At 37.5% G+C, this 20,390-nt stretch overlaps 3 protein-coding genes across 4 annotated transcripts; 1 reads left to right on the forward strand and 2 right to left on the reverse strand.

The window, feature by feature from the left end:
• Positions 1–2,711: 2,711 nt before the first annotated feature.
• On the reverse strand, positions 2,712–12,600 carry LOC137734082 (LEAF RUST 10 DISEASE-RESISTANCE LOCUS RECEPTOR-LIKE PROTEIN KINASE-like 2.3). 2 transcript variants are annotated; one of them, XM_068473354.1, is made up of 7 exons: positions 11,777–12,600; positions 6,304–6,336; positions 5,427–5,456; positions 5,086–5,118; positions 4,937–4,966; positions 3,714–4,859; positions 2,712–3,063 (listed from the first exon to the last, which is right to left on the reverse strand). In XM_068473354.1, the coding sequence occupies exons 1-6, from the start codon at positions 12,543–12,545 to the stop codon at positions 3,733–3,735; spliced, it is 2,022 nt and encodes a 673-aa protein (XP_068329455.1). In that variant the 5' UTR covers positions 12,546–12,600; the 3' UTR covers positions 2,712–3,063; positions 3,714–3,732. The 2 variants fall into 2 exon arrangements, with proteins under 2 accessions (XP_068329455.1, XP_068329456.1); XM_068473355.1 differs by lacking the exon at positions 2,712–3,063 and having other exon boundaries at positions 3,557–4,859.
• Positions 12,601–12,897: 297 nt separating this feature from the next.
• On the forward strand, positions 12,898–15,713 carry LOC137734083 (rust resistance kinase Lr10-like). The gene is made up of 3 exons (XM_068473356.1): positions 12,898–13,682; positions 13,847–13,873; positions 13,969–15,713. Exons 1-3 carry the CDS (start codon positions 13,004–13,006, stop codon positions 15,081–15,083), a joined length of 1,821 nt encoding a protein of 606 aa, XP_068329457.1. The 5' UTR covers positions 12,898–13,003; the 3' UTR covers positions 15,084–15,713.
• Positions 15,714–18,229: 2,516 nt separating this feature from the next.
• Positions 18,230–20,244, reverse strand: LOC137734086 (uncharacterized protein At2g27730, mitochondrial-like). The gene is made up of 3 exons (XM_068473359.1): positions 20,010–20,244; positions 19,711–19,788; positions 18,230–18,414 (listed from the first exon to the last, which is right to left on the reverse strand). The coding sequence occupies exons 1-3, from the start codon at positions 20,166–20,168 to the stop codon at positions 18,394–18,396; spliced, it is 258 nt and encodes an 85-aa protein (XP_068329460.1). The 5' UTR covers positions 20,169–20,244; the 3' UTR covers positions 18,230–18,393.
• Between the last annotated feature and the right edge of the window lie 146 nt (positions 20,245–20,390).

Raw genomic sequence — 20,390 nt, forward strand, 5'->3', positions numbered from 1 at the left:
ACCAGAATAACGAACCATGAACGAAGAAAGGCATGAGAGAAAAGCATATTGGCTAGTGATTGTGAGGCCCAAATTCTTGACTGGAGGGGACACCAAAGGCCTCTGCCCTTCCATCCCTTGGATATATAAAGGGGAGGGCAGAGCTTTTGGTTTGTCATGTTGTCAAAGAGTTGAACAATGGTTTTTCGTGTTGTCAAAGGTCTTCTAAACCTTTGGTATAGGTTCAAATCCTATTGGACGCAATTTATTTCCATATGTATACATATTTTTTGTAGATTTCTATGTCAAGAAAGATATTTTGAATGACTTGAATAAGAGACGCTCTTATTACATATTACGTAAATTACATATTAATTATTTATTATTTATATAATAAATAATTAATATGTAAATTTTGAAACTGTAAATTTTTAAAAATTTGAATATTTAATAAATAATAAAATAAATATATAAAAATAAATATAATATATATATAAATAAATATATATATAATTAATATATAATTATATAAAATATAAAATAAATATAAAATAATAAATATCTATATATATTAAATATATAATAAATATATTTTATATTCTAATATATTCTAAAGATTTTAGTTTATATAAAGATATTTTAGTTTATATAAAGATATTATAAATTAAAAAGTTATTATATTATTAATTAATAAGTTATTTAATTAATAAGTTATTTAATAAATTCAAAAATTTAATTTTAAATTTTAAAAAATGGAATTCTTTTATAAGAAAATTTTTTGATATTACTGAGGAACGTCTTTATCAGAATATTTTTGCTTCTCAATTGGCAATAATTTTTCTGTGGGCTTCCGGAAATCTGTTTCATGTAGCTTGGCAAGGAAATTTTGAGGCATGGGTACAGGATCCTTTACATGTAAGACCTATTGCATACGGAAGGTCTCGTAGACGGCGCGTGCTTGGCCGGAGAAGATGCAGCGGTTCCTGACGCGCGTGAAGGAGCTGTTCCGGGGCAGCTTGGAGAGCTTGAAGCGGTTCTCCTCGCGCAGATCGCTGGGAAGGCTTGGGTCCTTGCAGAGGGCCTTGTACAGGTTCCGTCTCAGCTCGTATTTCGCCGCCAGCAAGCGGCGGTGGTGGTCTCGTATGTTGGCATTTTCCTCAGACACTGACATCACTTTTTTGGGTCGAATACTTACCCGCACCCTCTCTGATTTTGGTCGATGTCGGGTCCTAGGGTTTTAAGCTTTGGAGACCCTTCTTACCGGGTCGGATTTTGACGACTGGCTTTTTCTGAAACGAATAGTAGCAGCCCGGGTAAAAATATTGGAGAAATGCTAGCAGCACTCGCCTAAAAGGCGAGTCCGCAAGACTCTCCCTCCAGCACCTCCACGTGTATTTCCACTTCATCGGTTAAGCTTTATATTTGTTCCATAATTTTTTTTGGTTAAAGGACAAAAAACTACCTTAACTATTGGTGTTACGATACTTTCATACCTCATCTTTTAAAATTGACAATGTCATACCTCATCTTACGAATTTGTGCCAATGTTATACCTTCCGTTAACTTGGCGTGAATTTCTCAGTTAAATGTTGACGTGGCTTGATTCAGGATCCACTTTCTATTAAAAGAATTAATAAAATACTGTTAAAAACTTAAAAAAAATCATTTAATATTTTTTAAATATTAAAATAATAAAAAAAGTAAAAAAATAAAAAAATAAAAACAAAAAACAAAACAAAACAACCCTTTCTCATCCCTTCCCACCCTCCCCACAACCCACGCCCCCCCCCCCCCCCCCGCGGGCGCCGCGGAGTCCTTCTTTCTTCTCCCCAACCCGAGCCCCTACCTGCAACCTAGAAAAAAAAAAAAAAATTCCCAGTTCGTCTTCCCTCGCATCCACCCTTTGCACCCACCCTTACACCCACCCCCTCGAGGAATCGGCGAACGGGATCTGGGTTTATTTTATTTTTTTTATTTTTTATTTTTCTTCTTCTTCTTCTTCTTCTTCTTCTTCTTTCTGGGTTGGCAGGGGGTTGGATTTGTTTTGGGGGGGACGAACTGGGTTTGGTTTTTTTTTTTGGGGGGGGGGGGGAGGGATGAACTGGGTTGGGGTATTTTTATTTTTTTTATTTCTTCTTCTTCTTCTTCTTCTTCTTCTCCTCCTCCTCCTTCCTTCCTTCCTTCCTTCTTCTTCTTCCTCCTTCTCCTTATTCTTCTTTTTCTTTTTCTTTTTCTTCTTCAGGGGGTTAGGGGTTGATGGGTTTTCAAAATTTTTTTTTTTGGTTGAATCACGCAGGGAAGAAGAAGATGGGGAGAGAGAGAGAGAGAAGGGGAGGAGGGGGTGGATGAGACAAAAGGTTTTTGATTTTTTTGATTTTTTTTGTTTTAACTTTTCCTTATTATTTTAATATTTAAAAATATTAAATGATTTTTTTAATATTTTTTAAATTTTTTAATAGAAAGTGGGGTCAAAATCAAGCCACGTTAGCATTTAACTGACAAATTAACGGTAGGCTAACGAAAGGTATAACATTTGCATAAATTCGAAAGATGAGGTATGACATTGTCAATTTTAAAAGATGAGGTATGAAAGTGTCATGACACCAATAGTTGAGGTAGTTTTTTATACTTTACCCCTTTTTTCTTCTTCTTAAAAACGAGGTAAATGATTTACCTTAACAGGTAAGAAATGGGCTAAGTTTCACAATAAGTTAATAATAATATGATTATTAGTTTTTAGTGAAAATCGAATATAAAACCTCTCACTTCCAACTGAAGAGAAATAACACTAGACCGTATACTAAATTACATATTGATTTCACAATTAAATAACAACTAAAAATAATATCCCTCTCTCTCTTACTCATAGACCACGAAACTGGTATTTGTGGATCATAGGAAAACTGGATTAAACTAAAAAGCAGCTTACGTTTTTAGACCAGGATCTAATTGCCTAAAAAATAACGTACAATTTAAAATGAATAGACGTTTCCCACTCGTAATTGCACCACTTTTATTAGAAAAGTTCCACGCATGTCTTGCTGTGCAAAACTCCAAGCTTTCCATCAGCAATGCCAGTCAATTCTGCATGCACGTAATAGAGTATGAGTTATGCCTTGTATACTCCGTTGAATTAGACTAATGAGAATATGAGATTGTTGAGGTGGTAACCCACAACACCTAGTTTAGGATTTGTTGAACTAAATCTTCTCTAAGTTCAAAGTGGAGTTGTGCTTCACGTGTGGTTGGGAGAAATTAGAAAAACTCTAGTATCCCACAAGCCTTTAGCTTCACACCGAAAGTGCTTTGGATGATATTATGTATTTGGACATAAGATGTAAAGAGTGTGGAATATAAGTAGGAAATGTGGGTGTATATAGAAAATGTAAAGTGTGTGGGGTGTGAGTGTATTATGAAGAAATATGTGGAGTGTATTAATATAATTTATAACTAAAAAATCAAATGTGGGGTGTATTAAGTATGTGAGCTGTATTCAACAATATGTGTAGTGTTAATATAACAACCATCAAATAATGTGTTACCAATAGAAAATAAGCACATTAATAACACTTAAGTATCAATCCAATCCTCAACAACCATATCATTTGGTTTAAAATTTTGATTTCCATAACATTACCCTATTTTTTAGCAAAAACTTTTTACAAAAACAAAATATAATTATTACCTAACAGTAGGAAAATAAAACTTAAATAATACTTTGATGAATCTTTTACCATCTTGATGACCACCGATTCACCTAGCTGACAAACTCCACGTTATCTCACCGTTAGAAGATTTTGGGTTCAAACTACCTTGAATATCGACTCCCGGCATTTCTTGTTGATTAAGAAAAGGTTTGGGGGGCAATTTTAGGTTTTCAACATCTCCTCCAAGCATTTGTATGACTTTGTCCATAGAAGGACGATCACTTGGTTTCATTTGAATACACCAGAAAGCAGTCATAACCATCTTTTTTATCATTATCTTTTCCTCCTCTGTAACATTGCCCATCTCCAAGAGATCATTTCCCCCACTATATTGATCGTAAGCCCATAACGGGAAGTAATCTTGGCTTGAATGCTCTGCGGTTGTACTAAAATTCTTCCTTCTACTTGCCATTTCCATCAACAACATTCCAAAACTATAGACATCAGCTTTGTATGAGACCCCTCCAATATTTTTGTAGAACAACTCTGGAGCAATATATCCGATCGTCCCTCTTGCTGCCGTCAAAGTAACAATGCTATTGTCTACGGGATATAATTTTGCAAGTCCAAAATCGGAGATCTTCGGGTTAAAGTTCTTGTCAAGAAGAATGTTATGAGGCTTGATATCAAAATGTAGAATTTGCATGTCACAACCTTGATGTAGATATTCGATCCCTCGAGCAACTCCAAAAGCAATCTCATACATCTTCTTACAACTTAAGGGGATACTTCCTTCTTTGGAATAAATGTATTTATCAAGAGAGCTATTAGGCATGAAGTCGTATACTAGAGCACGCTTTGATCCTTCAACACAATAACCGACAAGTTGCACCACATTAACATGGTGAATCCTTCCAATAGTAGCTACCTCACTAGTGAAGTCCTGCCCATTGTTTTTAGGCTTGCCTAAAAGTTTAATTGCCACAAAACGACCGCTGCGTAACTTTCCTTTAAATACAGAACCATAACCGCCTTGGCCCAGCTTGTCCTTAAATTTATTAGTCATTCTCTTAACGTCCGAGTAAGAGTACCTTATTGGCATGAAGTTGTTTTCGGTTTGCAGAAAATCTTCGATGATGCTAAACCCCGACAAATGTCTTCTTCGCCATCTATAGATCAGAAATGCAATCACAAATGGAACCCCTAAAAGTAGTCTTCCTCCTAAAAATAAACCTGCACAGGAGATTTATCATCACCAAAAGAGTGCCAGAGAAAGGAAACTGAAAGTGAGAACAATTAAAAGCTCTTACCGAGGCAAATCAATGGCGCCCATCCACGTTCTGCAACAAATATTGCAATAGTACGAATTGTCAAAGGCTTAAGTATAAGTTATAAAAGTGAATCAAACGAATAAAATCAAAGACTCGAGATATAATATGCAAGAAATACAAGTTCTTACTGAAGGATATCGCCCGAAACCATAGAGGATTATCTGCAAGAAATGTAAACTACAACGTTTGAGATATGAGCAAGCACAAATATACAATAGTAAAAACGAGCAAAAAACAAGGAGGTGGCTTAGTTGGTTAAGTACATTCACCATTTCGCCAGAGGTGGCGAGTATGATTTTTCCCTCTCCCAAATATTATTCGTGTAAAAGAAAAGAACCCTCTCCCACATATTATTTGTGTAAAAGAAAAGAAAAGTGCGACTGTTCTTTGGATTGACAATTGTTGTTGAAACAAAAAGAAGAAGAAAATAAACTAGAAATGAAGAAACTTTTGGATAGAAAGTTCTTACCAACATATATTCTTCCACGAGCAAAGAAAACTACAGGGACGAAATCATGAAAAAGGAAAACATTAGTCCACATTTAAAATCAAGTGTTGACACATACCAAGAAATGTGTTTGATGCATTTTACACTCTTTTTGTCCAGATTTTTGTATGATATGTACAGAAAATCCAAAATACATGTTTTTAATTTTGATCTATCATATTTTACTATTTTTCATAATCTAAACTATTCAAGGGCATGTTTGGAATGCCATTGGAAGGGGAAAAATCACTTATGACTAAAAACTTAAAGTGTTTTTGGCTCATAAAAACGCAATTTGGAGCAGCATCTTTAGGAGGTAGTGCTTCTTTGAAATGCACTCGGATTTGTAAAATTTCAACATTCTTATAATAAAAAACACTTCTAGTAGAAGTGCTTCTGAAAAAAAAAAAAATATCAATATCAACTTTATTTTTATATTAAGTCAGGTAACCAGTAAAGATTTGTTTGGTATTGCTTTCTTTCAAAAGCATTTCTGCTCAACTTGTGCCAAAAAAAATGTTTTTCGGTATAAACATGTTGAAATTTTTCTTACAAATCCAATGGATTTTCAAAGAAGAGCTTAGAAGTGCTTCCTGAAGTTGGCAATGATAGATACTTCTAAAAGAAAAACGCTTATATGAGCGAAAAAAACTTTTATGTCTTTTCCAAACGCAATGGAAGTTATTTTTTACCTTTCAAGAGCAATCCAAATATGCCCTTGTTCAAATATAGTTAACCAGAGTTTGAAACTATTTCCTAGAAGGGTCAAACCTCTTGTTGTGAACTCAGAAGTTGTAACAGAATAACATTGGATCAAAAAAAGAAGGGGGAGATTAGTTAATGAGACGAACTCCCTTACCGTAAATCACCTCCCCCAGAAATCGAAAGAAACCTACAGTAACAAAGAAGAAGACAACATTAGCAATTCAGCAAACAAAGTTGGAAGAGTTCTCTAAAATTGTATAGGTTGTTTTTCTGTTGTCATTGTGCACTCCCAAGTCCCAAGTCCCAACCAAAATCTGTGTTTGTCTGCATTTCTAAATCAAACGTTGCCTTTGTCCCTGTTGATCGATATTTCTATGTAGTTCCATTTGTGTGTGAGTGTGCTTAGAGACTAAAATTTAAAACTAATGCATGAAGTCAGATACCCAATTTGTTCTGCCTCAAGTGGAAATTTAGTATTAGAAATGGAAATTAAAACATCCTGAACTAAGTTAAAGCTTTTAAGCTTCATTTTCAGTTTTTGTTTTTTTTTTTTTCGAAAACTGAGAGCAGTTAATAGTTATCAAACGTATTAATAACCTAGATACAGTAAAAATTTGGAACTATTAATTACCTAGATATAGTAAATGTTGAGGCAAAATTAGAGTACACAACTCTAACATAAGTGTTGGAGAGACAAAACAAGTAAACAAATTACTTGTATTACACTAACAAAATATTACAACACACACTCTCAAGGACACACTTTAGAAGCTATGCCACTCTCTCACTTCTAAAGACAAATTCTAGACCACTCAACTCTTCACAAGACCACTCACATACCAGGCTTCTCACTCTTTATTTAGCTCTCTCTTGATTCTTAGTTCCTTACTTCTTTTTTTTTTGGTTTCTCTAGTTTAGCACCTCACATATTGATAGTGTGAGGTTTGCCGACTTGCACTGCCCACCGACTTGGGCATGTGATTACTGGAACTTTCTAGTGCATTGGTCATGCACACACTGCCACCAACCTAGGCTTGTAATAGCCATACATTACCTTCTAGTCCTTTCTACAAAGGACTAGTTAACTTGGATAATTTAGCTAACCGACTTTAGTGAATATTTTAGAATTCTTTATTCTAGATTTGTGTAGGTCTTTCAATGAGAAGGGGTTGATTTCTTTAACACCCCCTCAACACCATCTCATTCTTCTCCCTCTATGCTCGGTTGACAACGCTTTATCTTGTACACCCATTTGCAAGATATGGGTTTCACATCTCTTAACTTTGCCACTAGATCTTAAGTTTGATTTTTCTTTAGCGTAGCATCCTCTTCGCCCAGATGTATGCCACTTGAAATTCTTTGATGCTTCTTTACGCATCTCAGCTTCAACTTCTTCTGCGTTGGCGTATTGGGGATTGGACTTTGGTATTCTCGTTGACTTCCTTAGTTGTGATTGTGGAGTTGATACTTCCACTTCACTCGGTCTATCATCTTCTGGTTGTTGATATACGCCAGTTTGCCAAGGTTTTTGAGGTACTGCTTGCTCAACATCATCACCATCAAGTGAATCTTCAGACTCATCTGGTCTCGATTAGATTCAAACAGCTTGCTCCCCTATCTTCTACTACAACTTATCTTCAATCTTTCTCGAATCAGGCAATGCCTCTTTTTCTGAGGACCACCAAGAAGATGCTTAATCAAACACCACATCTCACAATGTGTAACACCTTCCAATTGTAGGATCACAACATTTTAACCTTTTTCTTTGGCTATCGTATCCCACAAAGATACATCAGACTGCCTTCTTGTCAAACTTGCAACGTAGGTGACTTGGAACATATACATAGCGCACACAGCCAAATACTCGAAAGTAACTAACTGTAGGTTTAATATCCCACAGTTTCTCAAAGGGTGAAATAAATTTTAACCTTGGTTGAGGAAGCATGTTGATCACATAAGCTGCAGTTCTCATAGCTTCGACCCAAAACCTTCCTGGTACATTCTTGGCATGTAGCATACTCCGACATATTTCTGCAAGATGTCGGTTCTTTCTTTCCACTACACCATTCTGTTATGGAGTGTTAGCACATGTGAACTGGTGACGTATTCTGCATTATCGTAAATACTTGGAAAACTCATTTAAGGTACATTCTCCTCCATTATCTATGCACATGCAACGGATCTTCTTTGCCACTTCTCCTTCAACTATCTCTTTAAACTCTTTAAATTTTGAAAATATGTCAGATTTTTCTTTCATGAAGAAAACCCACACATACCTAGAGAAGTCATCAATGAACGTCACCATGTACCGCTTCAAAATTCGACTCCTCGTATGGTAGTTGATGTGCTTTACCATATTGGCATCTTGCATAAAATGTGTTTGTTCTCACATTAAGCTAAGGTAGCCCCTTAAGCATTGACTTCATCATCATCACATTTATCTTGTGGTAGCTAACGTGACCCAATTGCATGTGCCATAAATTCGTTGTCTCGTTCTTTCTTGCCTTGTTTACGTAGCCAGTTTCTGCTAACATTACATAGACTGATTGCAGCCGCTGTCCCTTCATTGTTGGCATCCCTAAGACTTTGAGGTGTCGATACACCTTCATATTCGTGGACCAAACAAGACATAATTTCCTAATGACGCCAGCTGTGGCACTGAAAGCAGATTTTTCTTCATATCTGGAACATGGTAGACATCTTGAAGCGACATTGGCTAGTGTTGTATCGGGGCACAATTACTATCTTACCGATATGAGCAATCGGTAACCATGAGTCGTTGGCCGTCACCACTAATCGACCTCCCTTGTACTCAGTCAGACTTTGTAACTTTTTCTTATCACATGTCATGCGGCCTGAATCCACGATCCAATCATTCTGGCAGTCAATCAACTCCAAACTTGTTGCTGTGAGAGCCAACTCATGCTTCTCCATGACAAAAGATGCTTCAGCGTCCCACTCTTCCTCCAAGGCTAAAGACGCTACGGTGTCCCAATCATCTTCACTTTTCTTCTTTGAGTTAGCAACGTTACTTCTACAGGCCCTTTGAACCAGCAATCCTTCACCATGTGGCCATTTTTTCCACAATTGTAACATTTGCCCTCGAACATTTTATTATTTTGGGACTGACTATAGTTGCCTGGAACCCCCCTTGTTCGAGAGCTTCCTCCTCCTTGATGACCTTTCGCCTTATCACCATTTATTTTACATCCACTACAAGCACGCTGCTTGAAGCTGCCTTTACTTTTATTGGTGTAGAGCGCTTCCTCCTCACCTTTTAATGAGACCCCTCCCATTTGCTTTGCTGAAGCTTCTTGATCAACAAGTCAATTCTCAAACTTAACAAGTGATGGTTGGGTCGGTCATCCTTGTATAGCGACAACGGAAGCTTGATATTCGGGTCTCAATCCATGGATAATTATTCTTTTTATCTTGGATTCTAAAATGACAACACTAGGATCTAATTCAAAAATTTCACAGCAAATAGACTTTACCTTGTGGAAGTTATGGGCAATTGTCATGTCCCTTTGGGCCACTGATAACAGCTCGTTCTCGAGAAATTGAAGTCTTGTATTGTTCCTATTTGAAAAGAATGTGCTGAAGGTGTCCTACGCTTCTTTCAGTGCTGAAGCTTTCCTTATATACTCCAACATGTAAGATTCCACATCGTCCAGGGGAGTGATCCTTATATGTATATTCACATCCCTACCTAGCACGAGGTCTTTTAGGAGCTCACTGGCTTCAGAGTTCATGAGAACTCGGAAGTTAAGCAAGTAGCGCACGAGAGCAATCCCATGATGGGTGACCCATTGGGAAGTTCTCGTGTGAGTTCCCAGAAACAAAACCGTAAGGGTGTGGTAGGGGCCCAAAGTGGACAATATCGTGCTATGGTGGTGGAGCGGGCCTGAGATGTGGTGGACCCTAGGCCGGGATGTGACAATTTGGTATCAGAGCCTAACCCTGGGCGTGGTGTGCCGACGAGGATGTTGGGCCCCTGAGGGGGGTGGATTGTAAGATCCCACATCGCCCAGGGGAGTGATCCTTATATGTATATTCCCATCCCCACCTAGCACGATGCCTTTTGGGAGCTCACTGACTTCAGAGTTCATGGGAACTCCGAAGTTAAGCGAGTAGCGCGCGAGAGCAATCCCATGATGGGTGACCCATTGGGAAGTTCTCGTGTGAGTTCCCAGAAACAAAACTGTGAGGGTGTGGTAGGGCCCCAAATCGGACAATATCGTGCTACGATGCCAGAGTAGGCCGGGGATGTGGTGGACCTCGAGGCGGGATGTGACACAACATGTCCTCTTCAATTGTGATTTTTAAGGCAAACATGGTCTTACTTGCCTTGATCTTCCACTTCTGCAAAGTTCCACTGGTGTCTTCTTCCGGCTACGTAACTTCATTATCGCCGACGACATCCTAAAGATCTTGACCTTATAGGTAAGACTTCATACATGTCGCCCACATGTTGTAATTTTTGTTGTTCAACTTGATGGCTCCAACAACTTGAAGATCAGACATTGTGTCAGCAAAACTTCAATAAGCCAAACAAGATTAATCAACAATCTTGCAAAGTACTAAATTTCTCACGATTATCACAAACTTCACTAAGGTCGGTCCCTGATCATACCGCTCTATTACCAATTATTGAGGTAAAATTAGAGTACACAACTCTAACGCAAGTGTTGGAGCGACAAAACAAGTAAACAAATTACTTGTATTACGCTCACAAAATATTACAACACACACTCTTAAGGACACACTTTAGAAGCTATGACACTCTCTCACTTCTGGAGACAAACTCTAGACCACTCACACTCTTCACAAGACTACTCAATTACAAGGCTTCTCACTCTCTTACTTAGCTCTCTCTTGATTCTTAGTTCCTTACTTCTATTTTTCGGTTTCTCTAGTTTAGCACCTCGCATATTCATAGTGTGAGGTTTGCCGACTTGCACATTGCCCACTGACTTGGGCATGTCATTGCTAGAACTTTCTAGTGCATTGATCATGCACACACTGCCACCAACCTAGGCTTGTAATAGCCATACATTACCTTCTAGTCCTTTCTGCAGAGAACTAGTTTAAGTTGGATAATTCTAGCTAACCGACTTTAGTGAACGTTCTAGAATTCTTTATTCTAGATTTATCAAAGTTTTCAATGAGATGGGGTTGATTTCTTTAACAGTACAAATGTTGGAACTAATTTTAATAACAACTCATACTTTTGGATTGGAGTCGAAAGGCAAATGCTCTCTTATACTAGACTGTTTGACAACAATTATTAAACTGTAAATTTAAACCATTGATTTGAGAGAAATGCTAAGAGACCATCTGGTACTCTCCATAGATTATTCGTCACTTAATATTTTTTGGCACATCATTTTATTATGTTGATACATAAATTGTCCTACAAAGAGGACATGGCGGAGAGTCTATAGAGAATCTCTTTAGCATTTCTCTTGATTTGAATGTTTGATTTAGATGGATTGCACAGTTTGACAATACAAGTATTTAATTTATTGAAAAACATAAGTTCGACAATGTAACATTATGCCTGGGGAAACGAGTTAAACATAGTGATCAGTAGCCATGGCCTTTATGTTCTATGAGAATTCACGCACCTGGGATGCTGTGTGGAAAACATTTCAAATTACTACTCCATTGGCCTTGGCAGATTGGACCCAGTTCATCAACATCACTTAGTCGAAGCTCAAATCCATACATGAGCGCCTTGTGTATGTTTTCATAAGAGGTGTTGTAGTCCTTGACGTAGCTCGAGAGCGCCCAAGTCATCCACTCTGCACTGCAACCCTCATCCAAATCCCCTACTTCCATCAAACCGACCTTGACGTAGCTGTACGTTTTTGGTTGGCTCGAAGAAGAAGCACTTGCATCGAAGCATGGAGCAGTGTCCACATACAGAGAAGAATTCATTGGATTCGAACACTTCAAGTAAAATATAACTGTTGAAAGCGGTGAATCCATTGGATATTTACCATAAAAATCATATGGTAAATTCAATGTGTAAGACTCAAGTGGAAAGTTTCTCGACATGGAGGAGCAATTGTTGTTCTGAAGGCCAGGATCTATGATGCGGATTGTGTAGTTATCATAGTTGATTGCCTGGACATAGTATTTTCCGGAAGGCGGTAGGTCTACTACTGTGGTGTCGTTCTCACAGGACAGCGTATACATAACATGGCCGCAGTGCTTTGGACTATCTTTTAGTCGAAAAGGGTAGCTTATGTTGTGAATATTGCCGCAGGAGAAGGTACAGTTTGTACTGTCATCCTTTGCGCTACAAGTTTCACCGGATAAGCCAACGACAAGAAAAGCCATAATCAAGAGCCAAGCAGACCAAGTGAAGGACCAGTTTCCCCTTATTCCCATGGAGAGAGAAAGAAAGAGATGAGGGAGAGAGAGGGGGTTTGATAATCAAACGAGCTTTCCTACATACGTGATGGTAATTGGATAAGATGTAAGAGCACCTTATCCAATTAAATGACATCTAAAAAAAAATCCAAAATAGAAGTCATGCGTTTACCAATTAAGCAGTAAAAGTCGTCTAATTAGGTAAGCGATGACGACTAGAGAGTCAGCCTGGTTTATTTGACTTAATTGTCGAGTGTGATTTTCTTGTCGTCTAATTAGGTAAGCGATGACGACTAGAGAGTCAGCCTGGTTTATTTGACTTAATTGTCGAGTGTGATTTTCTTTCAACACAACACGTAACCACTGTCAAGGCTCCAATCTTACGCACGAGTTCATGTTTATCGGTCCAATAAACATCCCTCAATACTAGCTCTGCTTAGGGAAAAAAATTCTCTCTAGGCATTGTTAGTTCAAAGATGCAGCAATTGATCATCTCTTCCTTTTGCGTATTATTGTTATTGGCCTTCATCGAAGGGGTCGGGGGAAGCCAATATGCGTGCACAGAGTCCACGTGCGGCGATGATCATGGCCTGGCTATCCATTTCCCCTTCCGCAGCGGGCATCATTCCGGGGATAATAAGATTGAAAGAAATGGCGGATATGAGGCGGTTCTTGACCACCCAATGGTACTAGTAAAATTCCTTGTCAAACACATAGATTACAAGCATCAGGAAATCCAAGTATATCACCCAGATAACTGCCTGCTGTTGAAGCCTTTGGAAATCACCAACACGGTAATCTCTCACTTCTACTTCCGAGGTAGCTTACGTAATGTTACCTTATTCCGTTGCCCTGCTCTTGTTGAAAGAGATATATATGCCTATCAAGTCCCCTGCCTTGGTGGCCATGGATACAGAGTTTATGGCGTCTCTTCTTTCTTTAGATTATTTGAAAAATTCACAGCCCTACAGTCTTGTACAAGGATGTATGATGTTTTATCAGTTCCATTTGGCGATTGGGTGGAAAATGGCAATTTTCTTCAATTCAAATGGTCCCAACCGAATTGTACAGACTGTGAAGCAGAGGGCAAGAGGTGTAGATTGAAGATCAATGGCACCAAGAGCGAAATTGAATGTGTTCACCATAGGAAACCAAGTAAGGAAAACATGTAAATCTATATTTCGCATACATTCTGCTCATGAATTTTTTCAAAGATTATGATCGATATACTAGTGGCTTATATGTGGCTTATATATGTGGTGACGATATTAATCAATTTCCATAACTGACAGTCTAATTTTCACAACTATCTTTTGCAGGCAAAACAAAGACGTTTGTGGCAACAGGTGAGTTGTGTAAGGGTGGTGTTTAGCTTTGTTTCATGTCCAAGGGACACTCGAGAATAAATGTTTACTCATGGGTTGAATCTATCTATTTGCAGGAGCAACCCTGGGTTCATTTGTTCTGTTACTAGGGTTCTTTGTAGCGTATCACGTCTATAGCGCTGATCAAAAGGAAAAAGAGAATCAATTAAAACTTGAAACATTTTTAGCGGACTACAAAGCTCTCAAGCCAAGCAGATATTCATATGCAGATATTAAAAGGATTACAAATCAATTCAAGTACAAATTAGGCCAAGGAGCCTACGGAAATGTTTTTAAAGGAAAACTTTCTTCTGAATGCTTTGTTGCTGTGAAGGTACTTAACAATTCTAAGGGCGATGGGGAAGAGTTCGTAAATGAAGTGGGAGCAATGGGTCATATTCACCACGTCAATGTGGTTCGCTTGGTTGGTTTTTGTGCGGATGGATTTAGACGAGCTCTGGTTTATGAATTCTTTCCCAATGGTTCGCTCCAGGATTATATTTCATCAGTAGATAGAAAGAACTCTTTCCTTGGTTGGGACAAGTTGCAAGACATTGCTATCGGCATAGCCAAAGGAATGGAATATCTTCATCTGGGATGCGATCTACGAATCCTCCATTTCGATATCAAACCCCACAATATTTTGCTAGACCAAAACTTCACACCAAAAATCTCTGATTTTGGTCTGGCCAAATTATGTTCCAAGGATCAAAGCATAGTGTCAATGACTACAGCGAGGGGGACCATGGGCTACATTGCACCCGAAGTGTTTTCCAGGAATTTTGGAAATGTGTCTTACAAGGCAGATGTTTATAGTTTTGGAATGCTGCTGCTTGAGATGATAGGAGGAAAGAAGAATATTGGTTCAACTACAGAGGACACGACCAATGAAATTTACTATCCAGAATGGATTTATAACCTTCTAGAGGAAGGAGATGACCTACGAATCCATATCGGGGAAGAAGGGGATGGTAAGATTCCAAAGCAACTTGCAATTGTAGGGCTCTGGTGCATCCAGTGGCACCCAGTGGATCGTCCTTCCATGAAAACTGTTGTTCAGATGCTAGAAGGAGGAGAAAACTTGACGATGCCTCCTAATCCTTTTGTTTCTGCAGGTCCTACACAAACATCACAGGCAGGCATCCCCAAAAGGCGCCCCCTAGAGTTGGAAGCAATTGCTGAATTAGAGTAACATGTAGATGTATACCACCAACCAGTAGTTCATAGATGAATTCAAGCACAAACATTTGTTAGTGTATAAGCCATGAGCTGATTACATTAGTAATAATGTCTTGTATTTAATTATTATAACATTATTGCACTTTCTTAACAATTTGATATTCACCAAGTTGACGATGAACATGTTAGCTCGATGTTAGAACACATTGGGTTCGATTTATTTTCTTGAATATCACCCACAATCACAGACGCCTCTTGTGGGCACAAAGAAGGCTTGAGAAGCAATTGCAGACATTCAACATCTCTTCCAAGCATTTCGATGACTTTGTACATCAAAGGGCGATCACTTGGTTTCATTTGAATACACCACAATGTGGTTATAATTAACCATCTTTCTCTTCCTCCTCTATAACTCATTTTCAGACACCAATCGTTAGATTTCACTTCATATTTATACGACTTTAGGCCTTAACGACTATACATTGCACTACCATTGTTGAAAAGGTCTATTGGCTTTATCTATTTTACGGTAACATGTTTTGTGAGGTTGAATTCTGTAACACTATTTACAGTAACATGTTTTATCTATTTTACGGTAGCATGTCATCCCCACCCAAGTTTTTCTCTTCGCATTTAGTATGGAATACCAAAACTTGCCTAACAAAGCCAATTAATTCATAAGCAAAACTAATTATTCGGCCGAACTTTACTTCGAATGCTAGTTAGATGAAACAATATGAATCATAAACTAAACACAATAGTTTGGGATGTAGTTGGACGTGCATGGGTGCTTGGTGAATCAAGAAACTTCATGGATCTAGGATACCCAACGGTCAACACGCATACAATATAAGTTAGGAATGAAGATTGTCGTATCAGTTGGCTATACCAAAAGAGTTTTTGGCATCTGGAGGATTATTCTTTCATATAAATTTCCAAAGATAAGAAAGTTAAACTAATCAAATTTTAACAAGTTTGAAAAATCAACTATTTATATATAAGAGGATCCTGATTGATGTGTTACGTTGATTTGAAGATCAGTCTTGAAGTTATGGAGTGATTCATTCATTTAAAATCAACTATTTATATATAAGAAGATCTTGATTAATGTGTTACGTTGATTTGAAGAACGGTCTTGAAGGTATGGAGTGAGACATTCATTTAAAATTAGCAAAAGAATGTAACAATTAGAAAAAGGGTTGTCTAAATGGTGGGGTACTTTTACTTTTAAAGTCTTTAAGGAACAAGAGTGGCAGGTCCTAAGTTGGAATAATGCAATTTTCTTGCAATTAGGACAAAGAAAGAAGTCTTACTTTGTAAGCAATAGAGATTCTTGCGTATGACTTACGACATCCCACACTTTTTCTACAAGAGTGGGCCTTGGTGATACAAAATTACGAGGCGGATTTGTGTGTGTAGCTGATCTAGAGGTCATACACTAGATTAAGATTTCCTCCGTCACGTAACTCTATGAGTCCCATAAATTCATAATGGTTTGAACCAGTTCAATGACACTTCAACGTCTGACTGATGTTGTAAGAGGTTTGCGACAACCAAATATCACCAGTTTGAGATAAAACACAGATGAAAGAAATTTTTCATATTTTATTTTACTTTTTTACTGGTATGACGAAATGTATGTCAAAACAAATCAAACTATTCTATTTCTGTAAAAATACCCAAATATGAATGAATTCAATTACAATCGAAGACTCATAATAACCAAAACATTGCTTTTATACTAAAATGTATGTGTCGATTGAAATGACTTTTTGACAACATATGATATTTTTTTTTTAATATAAAAACTGATATTTTAAAATTACGGGTCAATTATTTGCCATATTTGATAAATACTTGCGTTGATGTGCTATGAACGTCTTTCTCATATGTTGGGAGTTACCGGATATGCTGGAATCAATTAGGAAATGTTTAATTAGGAAGATGTAGAGGTCCCATAATTAATTCTGAAGTATTGAGCAGCGCCATGTGCAGGAGGTGGAATTTGCCCATGTATCCCGTCATTGCAACGGAGTAGCCTTAACATCCTGAACGACATCACAAGGGTACTCGTTGAAAATATGTACTTTGAGACGAGGACTCCAAATATCGTTCAGGATGTTTTTCTTCAAAATCTTGAGTATATTCCTTCTAAGTTCCTATTATCATTTCCACTTGATAAAAAAAATAAAAATTTCTTAAATGAACTGATGAAGGTACTCAACAAAAGAAAATCGAAGCAATAATCCCCGAACTCAAAACTCGTGAGTATTGATTTCTAAACTTACTACAATATGGAACAATAATCATTTTAGCAGTCCCTCTAAACCCTTTATTTTGAATGGAAGTTCTAACATAGTTAGCAAAAAGAATCATTGCTTCACGTCACCTCACGGATTGTTAGTTTAGGAACTAAAACTCTGATTAAGCTAACGCTCAAGGACCATTGCTTCAGTTACCTCACTGAACAAAATCATCCCAAAAATTCAAAACTTTATTCAGAAACCACAATAAAAATTTGATTAGGAGTTCAATACCAAGACAAACAATTCATCTATAAAGTTTAAGGGAAGTGATTTTCACACACAATTTTTCTTCCGTTGCACAACTATGTTTATTTCTAACTGTAGAATCACTGGACATACTAACCGTAGAATCAATGGACATAAATAAACCGACTGCGCAGAAGGACACGAGAGTATGAAAATCGTTTCCCAAGTTTAATCATTTTACAGAAACCCACTCCCACCCAAACACAGGACATGTATATCACTACATCTAATACAACCATAGCACCTGTAACACATCAAATTCATAAGGATCAACTACGTTTAGTCAAAACTATCCAAAACTTAGCGGGCTTAAAACGTTTAATTACATACGAAACAATTAGGCAGTTCGTCAATATTAATTCCAGCAGAAAATAAGCAAATCAACCAAAAGCAAACAAACCAATCACTACGAAACAGTATGCGATGCAAGCTGCATTTTGAATGAGATCCTATTTCCATTACCCGCAGCATAACATATATAAGTTTCATCATAAATGTGGAACTTTATGAACCAAAGTAAGCCACGAACACGAAACGAGTAGAACATGACACTCTCAACAGACTCAATGGAACTGAGTAAAAACAATCACCATAAAAGACTGGAAGATCATTGAAAATCCAAGTCATCCCATTAATGTTTAAGAAAAGATGCCACGAAGAACACCAATACTCAACGCAGAGCGATTCTCACAGAAGTTATATACACTGTTATTATTCATGTTTACTTCCAAAGGAAAAGCTTTCAAGTACTGCCAAAGTGCCCATCAGCTTTTAATGTGTCCCATCAGCCTTCTGCAAAAGAGAAACGACCGTGTATGTGGAATTGAAATAATGAATGAAATCCAGTCATACTATAGGAAGAATGTCTTAGAAGTAATAACTGATTAAAATTAGAATAAACCAGTCAAAACTCATCACTGCCACAAGTATCTGGTTGAAGTGTCTCTATTTAAAAAAATAAAATGCATTCTACTCTAGCGTTTGCGGTTAAAATTTCGTGATAGATGCAACAACAAAATATTCTACCACATCAAGTGAAAAGGACATGTGGTATAATTTGTTAGTATTCAAGCAGAATCGCTAGGCCATCAAACAGGCCACATAGGTTTATGCAAAGGGCTGTCTCCCAAGGATACTCTACACTTTGTAAGAAAACAAATGATCTAGTTTTCAAGAAAATGCAGACTTTTCACCATAAACCTATGTTCCGTTTTTACCATTGAGGTCATCTGTAAGACTAAGATAGAACCCAAGAGCCAACAATTCTCTCTCATTCATCTCGAATAAGCAACAAATTTGAAGTTATAGAAAGCGCTTGTTGAAGGAGCTGCAATCTATCTTTCTTTTTATTATTCTTTTTTTTGATGATTGAACCCATTCATAAATAAGCAACTAGATGCAGAGAAACATGTAGCTTCCCCTAATGGACGCCATGTACCTCAATAATGACATTTTAAGAGCAGATTGCAGGAAACCTCGATGATAAGTATAGACGTTCTCACTAGTAAGCCTAAGTCTCAAAGTTGGTTCAGAAAAAAAGATTGACAAAACTGTGATGTGAAGGCTAATTAAGCATGTGAAATGTAGGCCATGGTCATCCGTGCCAACGGGCCAAGGAGACCAAAGACAACATTGAAAAGCTTGATAAGCTAGTCAGTCTATTCTAGACAACCAGGTGATACTATTCAATTAAACCTCAAGCCAGCATAAATTAATACCACTCAGACGGAATTCTCTCTTATTATGCATTTACTCAATACCGTGTCCTTTCCTCCAGTAATTTCTGAGTACATTATATTATAACGCTAACTCGAGTGATCAAACATCGCGAAGCTACGCCTCACTTTCAGCAATTAAACACATTCCAAATGTCAAATTTATATGTGTGTGTGTGTGTGTTCTTGCTTACTAATATGCACAATTCACTACGACATACAGCAACAACAGTTTTCTACTATCTCGTAATTACGCAGACACCACAAGAAATCACAGGTCTCTGTAAATTTGTGCCAGTCTCATTCGGCACAGTGTAAAATCCACACACAGACACAGAAACACACATATCCTCAATAAAGAATTAATCCGCACCTTATCAGCATTTTCTTTCGCTTTCTCGGCCTTTTCCTTCTGAGCCTTCTGCTTCTCCAATCTCTCCCTCTCCTTTCTCTTCACAAATTATTACCAAAAAAAAAAAAAAAAAAAAAAAACAGAACAAGTTGATTCGATTACAGAAATTCAATAAATTCAAAATATAATTTTTTGATCGGACAAAACATAATAATAACCTAAACACAGATTCAAATCTGATTGAAAAATTAGTATTATAAAACAAAGTTTAAAAAAAAAAAAAAAAATTAAAAGAGAAGAGAGAGCTTGGGGTTGCGTACTTGGATGTAGACATTCTCGGCAGCGCGCTCCTCCTCGCTGAGGATTTTGCCGTTGCCTGAGCTCAAGTAGCGAGTGGCTCCCCGAGAGGACTCCATGGAGCGAGTGATCAACGCTCGAGTTAGCACCGCCAGGCTCTGACCGGATCTCATTGCCGCCATCGCTTTTTGCTTTCTAGTTTGCTCGTTTGTCTGTTTCTACTGCTAATAGTAAATTAGTACCAGAGCAACTTATAATTATATAGGGTGCAGCCATATGGTTTTAAAAAATAATACAAATATGTGAAGCTTGATCTTATCGGTTAAGTGATCTTATCCGTTTAAGTGGATGGATCCATTATCAATGTTGAACAAATTATTAAAAGACAAGGATCAGCCGCCAAT

The sequence above is a fragment of the Pyrus communis genome, chromosome 5 (assembly GCF_963583255.1).
Source record: "Pyrus communis chromosome 5, drPyrComm1.1, whole genome shotgun sequence".
Classification (NCBI taxonomy): Eukaryota; Viridiplantae; Streptophyta; class Magnoliopsida; order Rosales; family Rosaceae; genus Pyrus; species Pyrus communis.